This window comes from Ochlerotatus camptorhynchus, unplaced genomic scaffold, assembly GCF_037179485.1.
Source record: "Ochlerotatus camptorhynchus isolate MF236.1 unplaced genomic scaffold, CSIRO-AGI_Acam_v1.1 ptg000429l, whole genome shotgun sequence".
In the NCBI taxonomy this organism is placed as follows: Eukaryota; Metazoa; Arthropoda; class Insecta; order Diptera; family Culicidae; genus Ochlerotatus; species Ochlerotatus camptorhynchus.
Genome location: NW_027040915.1, coordinates 471,094 through 482,667, shown reverse-complemented (window position 1 = coordinate 482,667; position 11,574 = coordinate 471,094). Strand labels below are relative to the sequence as shown.

The following is an 11,574-nucleotide window of genomic DNA, read 5'->3' as shown; positions in this document are numbered from 1 at the left end:
AGAGCCCTTCACATTGTTCCCATAATACTTGAGGACCTAAGCCTACGTCAGTGATTGAATAAAAATGTAAAATTGATCTACAAAAATGTCACTAAACTGTAACGAATCCTCTCCAGTGCCTCCACTCTTTAACCTCTTCATAAAGCGCCGCAGCATCGTTGCCCGGTATTGAGCTATCAATGACGCCATACAATCGATAGTTGGGTGATAAGCTGAACCTTCGTATAGATTCCGTAAGCAGTGCCTTCGTTTCAGCGTACATCACGTTGTCGGGTCGTCGGTCGTTGTAAGTTCCTGGATGAGTGATAGAATTTACTAAACATGACACCAAGATTATTGCGATCTCCATACCAATAACACCAACTACGATAGTGTCGTTCAGTCCGGGAAGATTGTAAAATCCATGCTGCGATTTCCAGCCTCGTCCTTCGTACGTTTTCCCATCGCCACCGATCAAGAAGTTGTACGGAATGTGAGTCCCATTCTCAGTCCACGCATCGTGCTCTAGCTTCTGTACCAGATTGATACATGTGCCTTGATCCCGGCATGGTGCACTTCTCGTGTGCAGGAGTATCACATTCTGGGTGGCAAATTTATCCAAAGGACTCAGCTCAGCTACCTGGTGCTTCCACCATACATTGCGTTCCACCAGATAGAACGGATGAGATACTGGCCACGGGCTCGGTACTGTAAAATGATCTATTTGAAAAGAAGTATTTAGACTCTATCTAATTGGCTTACCTTGCATCAGCAGCAAGTAAACTGCTATTATAACGCCCAGCAGTAGGAACAAAATCAGTGCCAGTATGCCGAGAAGAGCCGTAGTTTGAACGGTTTGCAGCTGCCGTGCTCGGTTACGGTCGGGTTCGAAATTGATCTTTGTAACCAAAAGAGGGGTTCGCTCTCCTGCTTCCACATCGTACTCAGATGAATAACTGCCACTTCTGCTAATTGGATTCTTCAAGCGATTGGAACTGCTGATGGCTGCGGTTCGGGCTGCAACGGTAAGAAAGAAGTTGGAGCAGTTACTATAGCACTGTTCTAGGAATAGTTCCAGTCGGTTTGTATCTTGAACCAACAAATCATCGGAGTAGAGCGATTTCTGCTCAAAATTACGCTGCACGCTAAGAACCAGACGGGAATTCAGGAATATTAGCATTTTGAGGTTAGTAACGCGAAGAAAGGCTGAGTCTGAAATACAGAATGCTAGTTGATTGCTGAGATAGGCATAGTTTCCATTTCAGCAGATGATGCAGCAGATAAGGCGAGAGGTTGGAAATGAGACAACACTCGGCAGTTAGACGTGGCTATCAATATGATAACATGCGAGAATGAAGCATTTTTGTAGTCAGTTAATATGTTTTACATTAAGTATTGCACGATGTTTTGAGTTCGTTCAAGTTGAGACGGAAGTGGTTCGTATTTAGATTTAGATTATCAGTAATTAGATCAGGCTACAATGATTGCGATGGCCTCGCAGTATTACAAAGTCGTGTAATGGTAGGCTAAGAAATGCATATAGAGCACGAAGCAAAGAAGTGATTTGGTTTTGACATAGGATTACGTCTTTCGGCGACATATTGGGGGTGCAATTTCAAAAAACCAAGATCGACCGCATTACGAAAAGTGGTCAGGTTTTGACCACATACAACATTTAAATTCTAAATAAGCCAATCAATTGGAAATTTATCTGCGAATCTGCTAAAATGAACACTCTATTAATTTTCAATAGGTCACTATTGAAAATTACCCAAATGTCCAACTGTTGCAATGGTGATCAAAATTATCACCGATCGCCTACAAGAAGCGCTTTCCCTAACACAGATTTCAAAATCGAATTACATCTGAACGGTGCTTATTCAATCACCGTGTGTGGTGGTGTCCGATCTATAAACATCAGCAGCAGATGGAGTGCTTTCGGCGAGTGGCGTTGAACATTGTTCTCCAGTACACAACGAAAAGCTGCCCGCAAGCAGTGAGCTGCAGCCCACATGAGCGTTCATTCATCGAAGAAGGAGGAAGAAGCCGCACCGCTACTGATCGGATTCAGTAGCCCTTCGTGAGTCGCTGTGGGCCATCTATGCCAAACGCGTCACCCTCGTTCCAAACAACATATAGCTCACCAGTCTAATCTGTGTTGAACACTCTAATAGCTCAGTATTACTCAGCCATCACGACAAAATGGTCCTTTTCAAGACCACCATAAATTTGTAAAAGTTTGTGGTCAAATGCGTCACGTATTGAAGTGGTACATAAAAATTCTCGCTATGACCTAATACCACATGACCATGTCAATTAACCAGAAACACTTCGAATTAAGGTAAGGTTTTCTCCAGGACCCTAAAAAATAGAAAAAAATCTCGATTGTACACGGCGAATGAGAACGACCCAAATTTGAGTTTAGTTCACTCATAATCGCCAAAAGTGCAGGAACTCAGCGATGAGTAAAATTTGTCTTATGGTTTCCTGTGGAAAACCTAAAAAATCTGCCGAAAAATGAGGAAATTGACGAAAATTTTATTCAGTCTCGGAGTAGTACCAATAGACTGAGTGAATCCAATCTTCACTTTTCTCGAATTCGGGAATTTTTCCCTGGAAAATCCTGGAACAACTTGGGGAAACATAAGCCAAATGAACTCATCGCTGAGTTCCTGCACTTTTGGCGATTATGAGTGAACTAAACTCAAATTTGGGTCGTTCTCATTCGCCTTGACATAATTGATCGCGAATATATAGCGATTTGTAGAACATAGGAAAAGCGATACTGCTCTCGAGAACGATATATCATTGAATAGCTTGTTTAGCCAGGGCTTAAAGAATCGTCACGTCGGTGCTTGTTATGAAAGCTTGAACAATTGTTTATTATTATTATGAAAATAAAACATCTGACTAACAGTCTTCTTTTTTTCTTCTTTCCTTTATTTAACGTCGTTCTCTGTTCCGCAATCTAGTGCCAATCACCGACGGACATCGATTGCTATCCATTGACGGCAATCGAATGTGCAGGAGGGCAGCTTCCACACTTGCGTAGGATATCGCACCCATTCACACACATGGGCCGAGACCAACGGCTTTACTTCCCTTCCGAAGGAAGACGTGACCAGAGATTTTGATGCCTCAGAAAAATCCCACCGACCTCGGCTGGGAATGAACCCAGACCCATTGGGGTGTGAGAAAGCAGTCACGCTTACCACTACACCACCGGCGCCGGCCGACTAACAGGCTTAATGAAGTTTGATACAAACCGGGACCAAAAAAGAATATCAAGTAACATAACTCTATCAGTCTAATGAAATTGGACAGTTACTCACCAATTTCCCAAATCGAACGATCATTGGATTATGAAATTGTTGAGTGTACTTATTATTCTACCGTCTATCCGATAGTCAGCGCTTAAATGTAGTGGCAAAAGCGTTCCCAACAAACATTGAATGTTGAATAAGCGCTTATTCAGGCAAAAATAAGCGTCTTCAGCTAAAAAATGGCCTTTTCAGCTGTTAATCAACTCAAATTGTTTGTTGGGTTGAAGTCGAACAGTAAATACATCTGGTTGAAGCTAGCTGACATGAAACGGATGGGATCATGCTGACCATATAAAGCATTGCGGGACTCGAGCCTCCGAAAATCACGTTGGCAAAGGATTCGTTCTGGAGCGTAAATATTCAACTGGGCCAGGATATCAGGTGAATCCGTGTCTCCTAAAAGGATTTTAGCCACAAATACCGCTTGCGCAGTGGATCGTCTTTTTTCTAGAGTTTCAATACCCAGCAGTCTACAGCAGTCCTGCGGCAGATTGAGTGGATCTCTCCATGGAAGATTACGAAGGGCGTACCTTACAAATTTCCTTTGGATCCTGGCAATCCACGTTGATTGATATGGGCACCAAACCACCGACAAACCGACACTACTGACATCTGGCTCCTTGTTCGCGGGAAATATTTAGCTAAGCCATGAACCCGCATGCAAAAGTTATGAATTGGTTCGTGTCTGATCTATTCTGGACAAATTATTTTTATCTAGATCAAAAAATCCTATGGTTTTGACAGTTCGGATCACTGCACATTTAAATCGGCCGTTTACGATTTTTGGGCCTAAGTCAGAATTAAGTGTCATGTCGGTTTGTCGGTGACCAAACTACAGCATTTGATTCCAGTATCGACCGTACCAGAGCACAACATAACGAAAGAAGGCAGAGAGGGTCACGGAATTCGTTGGCTATCTTGAAGATGAATCCAAGCTGTCGGTTAGCTCCGGAGATAATTACATTGTAATGTAAACGGAAGGTTAACGCAGAATCAAGGATAACTCCTAAATCCCGTACTTGATAAACACGCTCAAGAGGCTGCTGGGCGATGTTGTAGTCATGTATGATTGGCTTCTGTTTTCTGTGGAACGAGATAACGTTGCATTTGTGAATGCTTAGCGTAAGGCTATTTCTGGAGCACCACTCAGCGAAACGGTCTATTAATTGTGCGACACAGTCCTGAAGACATTTCACCACCATGTAAATTTTGACGTCATCAGCATAGAATAAGCGGCAGCCAAGGGGCAGTGCTTTACATAACTCATTGATGAAAATTGAGAACAGCAGGGGACCCAGGTTACTCCCCTGTGGCAATCACGTCCAATCTTCACAATGAGTCTCCGGTCCTTAATATATGATCTAAGCCAGCAGGTCAAGTTTGAAGAAACACCAAGTCTTTCAAGCTGTTCACGCAAAATCTCATGATCAACTCGGTCAAAAGCAGATTTTAGGTCGGTGTACACTGCACCAACTTGTGTGCCAAGATCCATTTTATGCAAGCAAAATAAAGTGAACTGGACGAGGTTCGTAGATGCCGATAGATGCTGAAGAAATATAATTCCTGCAGGAGGTGAACAGCATGTCGTTGTTTATGATCTTAAAAATCTTAGAGCAGGCGCACAGTGAAGTTATTCCACGATAGTTCTCAATGTTACGCTTATCGCCCTTTTTGTGAACTGGTAACATAATGGAAGTTTTCCAGCTGGAGGGAAATTTACGCTCACGCAAGGAAATGTTGAACAGTTGAGTTAATCATAGCATCTTCAAGTTACATGACGGAATACCATCATGGCTAGGTGATGTGGAGTATTTCAATTTATCGATGGCAGATTTAACCTGCTGGAGAGAAATCTGAAAATTTCCCAATGAATAGACGTTGCGTGGCGTGTCTCTGCAAGCATTTTCGACTTGAGAGCTGGAGATGACGTAGAACCATTGAAGGCACCCTTGAAGTGATTAGCGAATTGCTCGCACTTATCAGATGAGGTACTGGTGAAATGATTGCCCAAAAACATTTCAACAGGTAATCCATAATCCTTCCGCTTGGAGTTGACGAATTTCCAAAAATTCCTTGGGTTTCTCCTAAGATTGTCTTGCATACGTAGAGTGTAGCGTTTGTACATGAAGCAATTGTATGTCCGATATCTGTTACTAGCTCGATTGAATACCTGCTTAGCGAATGGACAACGAGATCTGCAGTATTTCCGAAGTGCTCTCGAGCTCAGCTGCTTCAAATGTCGCAGATGTGCATTTCCCCAAGCTGGCTTCGGGCTAGGCCTACACAAAGGAACATGATCAACAATGATGTTATGGATAATCCGAGTGAAGCGATCAACAGCATCGTCCACATCTCCGGAAGTGTCCAAATGTGCCCAGTCTGTATGGTAAAGTGCATCCACCATTCATTCGAAATCTGCCCTGCAAAAATCATAACCTGGATCTTCGGGAAAGTCCTTGTAGGTTTACCTGGGTCCTTGCTGAAGAAACTTTGGTGGAGGTGAACGCTCTACACTAGCGTAACAACGATTGTTGGTGTCCAACTCAATCGTTCGATGATTGATCGACAGGGAACGGATCAATGATGGGCACGCAAATCTTCACCGCATATTACGGACAACAGGTGAAGGGTACAAGTTCTTCCTTCATTATACAAATAACATTAACACACAAGTTTTGTACGAAACACAAACTCTAACTACACTACATTTATTCTGAACAGACTACACCACAAATTACAATAATATTTCTCGGTCTCGCAGGACCGTCTTCGACCTTGTGCCACTTATCAACTAAAATACAAAATATCCGTTATCTACTCTCTAACCCGATCCCAGTATCCCATCGTGTATGTGGTGAGTTTCACAAGAGATCGAATCGTAGACCAAATCTCTCGCTCTCATCGTCCACCTCATCTCCCGTGTGCTAATGAAAGCGAAAGTGATCTGGATCTACAATCAACTGCTGGTCGATCGATGGCCAGTACAATAGCCAGAGCCATCATCTGGTCGGCTGTTACGGTGATAGTATTGTGCTACGGTGGTCCTCACAGACAGTCCTCAAAATCGAAACCTCTAGAAACGTTGACTTCGACTGTTAATGGAGGGTGATCAGCATCGAGAATAGATAAAGATTCCGTAGCCGCTGATATCGAGCATCTTTCAAGTGTCGTATCATTCACCAGAGCTAGATGCAAGAGGCGACCATTTCGGTTGTCGATTGTATTGATTTGTGTTAGGCCATGCAGACTAAATCCGTTGAGTAATGCAGCACAAGCGACATATATGTTGGATTGCAATACATCTACTGTTGGTTGACCGTTTCTTGAAGAGTCCCAAACTAAACCAGATTGATTGTAATCTCCTAGTAGAGCAATCGGTGGGAACTAACGATTTTAAATTGGCTCACTACTTGACTAGCCTATTGGTCCCAAGCAAATCGATTAACTAACCCCATGCCAGTCGAAATTCTAGTACTACACTATGTTTGTTTTGATTCGCTATGAAAGTTTGACAGATAATATGAGGGGCTCGTGAATTTTCCTATGTTTCGAGTGGTGCATCGATTAGCTTTGTACCGAAGATAGTACCAGAGCTGAGCCAAAAAGATGAGCACGTTTCTTTTGGACCTTCTGGTCTTAGAGTTACCTCTATGGTAGAAGTGCGTGGTCGTTTGCACCAACACGTGTAAGTACAGCTCCAATGGATTCGACATGATTCGTTATGCTGCTCAAATCAGCCTTACGATCCGGTGGTAGGTAAATGACTCCAATGCTAACGGTACAGTTAGATAATTTAAGCTTTACCCAAAGCTGTTCAAGCGACGCATCGACAGGAGTAGGGTCAAGACAACAATTCAGATCAGATGAAATAGCGACTACCCAAATTTGGGTGGAATCCACCCAGATCTGTCAAAACTGAACGTACCCAAAAATGGGCAAATTAACAAAGTCGATCGTAGTTGAAGATGCTAATTTCAAATAACAGACTGTAGTGGTAATTTTTATACGATAGATGGAGTAGATTAAAGCATAGAGTTGATAGTTCCGTTAGAGTACGGCAGTGTGAAGATTGCATATAGATATTAGAATAGCGAAAAAGTCGATCGGATTCATGTCGATGTTGTTCATTTGTAAAATTGTAACTGCCAACACAGTTTACCCATTTTTGGGTAGGTTCAGTTTTGACCGATCTGGGTGGATTCTGCCCAAATAATTGCACCTGATTTGACAATAAAAGAATAGCAACCGTGGGCGGTCAATCATGCTAATGCCGCTCATGCTCTTCTTAGACATTATTTTGATAAAATTAGCCGTTTCCAAGTTATAATTTTCTTAGCTTGTTTTGGTCACTATCGAAATTGGCTGCGTAAAAATATATTGGAAAGGTAGTTTTTAATTTTTTTTTTTTTGCAATACCGGAAGGACAAAAATCATTCGATCCTGGCAATTTAGAAGACTGTCCGAGAGCCTGATCTTCGCCTGGCAACATCGGTCCAATTAGAACGTATTTTTCGCAAGCAGGTCATATATTAAGCGCTTTCAGGAGCTGTCTGATCTAGAATCATGTTAATCGTATGACATATTTGCATGGGTCCTCATTTAGCTCAGTCGGTAAAGGCGCATTGCCAAAGCAAGACTATGTTGGAGGTGGCTGTGTTCGATTTCTTGTCTGGTATAAACAATTTTTGGGTTGGAAAATTTCTCGACTTCCCTGGGTATAGAGTATGATTGTACTGGTCACACAATTATATTAATGCAAAAATGATACGGGCATCGAAAGCTCTCAATTAATAACTGCGGAAGCGCATCTAGAACACTAAGTTGAGAGCGCGCAATAAGCTAATATGTGATAAGCAATAAGCCTAAAATGCGAATAGGAAGAAGAAGAAGAATAGGAAGAAGAAGAAGAATAGGAAGAAGAAGAAGAATATTTGCAATATGTACCCATGGTGCATTTAAACACTACTGAAAGGCTCACAAAAATGGCCAATATCGATAATTTGAAAACTGATACGTCACCGATAACTATATTGAAAGCAAACTATATCGTTGTAACGATAAATCCCTTGATTTACGCAGCCCTACTTTCAGTAGTTATTTTTCGCACCAGAAGGCATCGAACCACCCTGCTGCAAACCCGCAGATGAGGAACGCTCACATACAAACAGCAAACAACATCGGTTTCGGTTTCATCAATTCTCACGTGTTCTGAAACCAACCTACCATTCACACGTTTTAACATGATTTTCTTAGATAGTATCTTCGTAGATCCACTTATGTTGGTTTGTTTGTTTTTTTCGTGATTCAAAATCAATTATGATCATTTTCTTTATCACTTCATTAACGATTTAGCTCATTGCGTAATTACACTACACTACATTATCGTCACTGCATTTTCTGAAGCAAACAGGGGATTGGAGTCTAATGTTGGCTTATGATCTAAAGATTGGGTCCATAGATACAACTCTTCTATTTTTAATTCTCACCTAGATGGATGGACAGTACAAATAGCTATTTTTGGTTGCCGAAGAAAAGCGGGTCAAAAATGTCGTAATTCTATCAACCCTAACAAGTTTGTGTTATTTAACTGAAAACAAAGACCAATCTTCTCTATTGTCTCTGCTTTAAAGCTCATGTTTGGGTCATCAAATTTATTTGTGTTCGATGAATCTGTGTGTATGAAGTCGTTACTACATTTTATGAAGAATACCATCGAAGTTAGTTGAAATATTACCAATGTACCGTAATACGCTACCACGTGAACAATTTGATTCATGGCTGTTAGAATGTACCGATTCAAACCGGCAAATTCCGAATCCTTCCAAGAATCACGTTACCACACCAACTGCACTGAAACAAACACTCACTACAACCAGCCTTGTAAGCTTCTTTATCCTTCTAACGGCTAGAAGACAGTCAGATGGTGCCAAGCCAACAACTATCACCGAGCCATGGAAGTGATTTGTTTACCCTTTGTCTCGTTATCAACTCAGTGCCTTCATATCATCCTCGGCGGTGAGAAATATACTAGGATCTTCTATACGATCCGTCTCCGCCGCCACTGCTGGTTGATAGTTTATCAAAATGCAAATATTGTCTTCCTATGACGATCGACGTTAATCCAATCACACACTGAACAAGAACTTACCTGAAGTGTACATACTGGCTGACGCCGACGACCGACTTGCTTACGAGGAACTTCAGATACAACTCACGCCATAGATTTCCGAGAAAAACGGATCTTTGGAAGGCCCTCACGTGGAACGCACAAAGTACGACCGACCGTTGAGTTGGGCCTTTTGAGGATTCGCTACATTAAAAAAATACTTCCCTCCTGGGCAAAGATAGGCTCTTTGGCCTATACAACTAATGTCGATTGTTTGGAGCACTAGAACGGTTTTTGTTTTTATTTTCTAGCCTAGCTCAAGGAGGTTCTGGGACAAACTTGTTATTCGCAGTGTGCGAAATTGTCATCTGAGAACGCCAGCACTGATTTGCACATACTGAATGGAGGGAAATCTTGTACACGCTCAACAGCTCGATGGGTGATCGATTGGCTTTCTATATATGATTATAACACTAGCAGCCGATCGGCCTCTCTTCTCCCGATGTGCACTTGTCGGTACAGATAAACTCTTGAACCTCCTCGGTTCGCCGTAGACAGGCAGCTATCGACTGCTCTCAGTTGCAGTGTAATAAACAATTTGTTTTTTCTCACCAGGCGGGAGTGTTCTATTTAAATAGATTGATGATTCCGTCAGGCCTCTATTGGCGTGGTTTGTTTATGGATGAGTAGCAGCCACACCGCATGGGGGTATAGTGTTATTGCTTCCAACGTGAAATGACTCGAATTACTGTATAGTAGTCTTACAAAACTTCCTGTATCTGCAAACTGCACCGATAGACTGTGCCGAATCGGTTCCAGACGTGGGGGATGTAGAACGAGCGTAATTAAACAGGGAGATTAGGGAGCAAACAACGAGACCTTATCGGCCGCGGGCAAGTATTGGAATCATCGTATCACTGTACTTGTCACGCGTGATTTTGAAATTAGGCTTCTGTAGTGTGCACTGATTTTCCAATCTAATTCCAGTTTTCGACATCTTTGGGTTGAAAAAGGGTCATGATTTAGTACATTATCATCAGCATATCATTACCATTTAATTTTTCAACTTATTTGTAAGTACAGATGGCTCTCGATTTTGGCATGTTTTGATTAAGGCCCCCTTATCACCCGAAAAGCAATGGCCAAGTGGAGCGTGCTGTTCGTTTGGTCTGTAATTTTCCACACGATCCCCATTCAATTTCGATTGAAGATTTCTACTCAACTATTTTTTAAATCCTCTAAAATGACATAAGAATTGTATTTACAAAAATTAAAAATCCCTCCAAATGCATTCAACGGTTTTTTTTCGGATTTCATATCATAATGATTTTGGATCTTCTCCTTTCAAAATAATGTAGAATTTTTTTAATTTTTCTCTTATAATTCCAGGGTTTGTCCTCAGAATTCTATAGAATGATTTGTTTTTTTTTCCATGATTTGTTTTCCGTTGATCTTGTTTTCCGTACTGAGTACCAATGCTACCGACGCCAGCGAGGCAGCTCCCACACCTGGACCCTACCTATCAACCTATCAAATTCATGGACCGGGGTCCAACGGCTTTACTTCCCTTCGGATCAGAGATTGTATGCCTCAGAAAATCCCGACGGCGCCGACTGGGTTCGAACGTTGGCTCTTTGGGGTGAGAAGCAATCACGCTTACCATTACACCACCGGCATCGCTTAAAGAATGATCTGTAATTTATTATTACCCTTAAAATTTTTCCAAATTTAAGAGCCTTGACTACAATGGTGACCTAATTTTGTCAGCCTGTAGGATTCAATTAGTTTCGTTTGGGGTAAAATATATAAAAAAAAATCCAAGAACATCAGTTTTTTTCTATGATTCTTAATAAAATGTAAGTGTAAAGGATAAAAAAATGAAAACATCGGTTTTACGTATTTTATACCCAATTTTTTTGACGTAGGACTACGTTTGTGATTTCTATATAGAAGTAAAAATGAAACATGTAACGAAATTATGGAAGATTTTGCACGTTAATAACTCAGCTGCCCCTGGACCTATTTCAATAAATTTATCACCTCTCGATCAGAAATATGTCTACGCATCGATAGCAATGCTTCCGTCTGTTGATTTTAACTAGAAACTATTGAAAAATTGGTAAATGTCAAGCATTTCCCAAAAGCGTCGAAATAACTAACAAATCC

The 11,574-nt window shown here is 41.5% G+C and overlaps 1 protein-coding gene across 3 annotated transcripts; it reads right to left on the bottom strand.

The window, feature by feature from the left end:
• LOC135711268 (peptidoglycan-recognition protein SB2-like) lies at positions 1-10,121 on the bottom strand. 3 transcript variants are annotated; one of them, XM_065234067.1, is made up of 4 exons: positions 9,451-10,121; positions 742-996; positions 352-699; positions 2-294 (listed from the first exon to the last, which is right to left on the bottom strand). In XM_065234067.1, exons 1-4 carry the CDS (start codon positions 9,461-9,463, stop codon positions 92-94), a joined length of 819 nt encoding a protein of 272 aa, XP_065090139.1. In that variant the 5' UTR covers positions 9,464-10,121; the 3' UTR covers positions 2-91. The 3 variants fall into 3 exon arrangements, with proteins under 3 accessions (XP_065090136.1, XP_065090139.1, XP_065090140.1); XM_065234068.1 differs by having other exon boundaries at positions 352-687; positions 9,451-10,029; XM_065234064.1 differs by lacking the exon at positions 9,451-10,121 and having other exon boundaries at positions 1-294; positions 352-687; positions 742-1,190.
• Positions 10,122-11,574: the final 1,453 nt, after the last annotated feature.

Bases quoted from the DNA above. Each gene is read 5' to 3' on its own strand.
- LOC135711268 (XM_065234064.1), bottom strand. From the start codon at position 1,159: ATGCTAATATTCCTGAATTCCCGTCTGGTTCTTAGCGTGCAGCGTAAT. The intron at 688-741 runs GTAAGCCAATTA...ATCATTTTACAG, and splicing joins TTACTTGCTGCTGATGCAAG to TACCGAGCCCGTGGCCAGTA. The intron at 295-351 runs GTATGGAGATCG...TCACTCATCCAG, and splicing joins TATCGTAGTTGGTGTTATTG to GAACTTACAACGACCGACGA.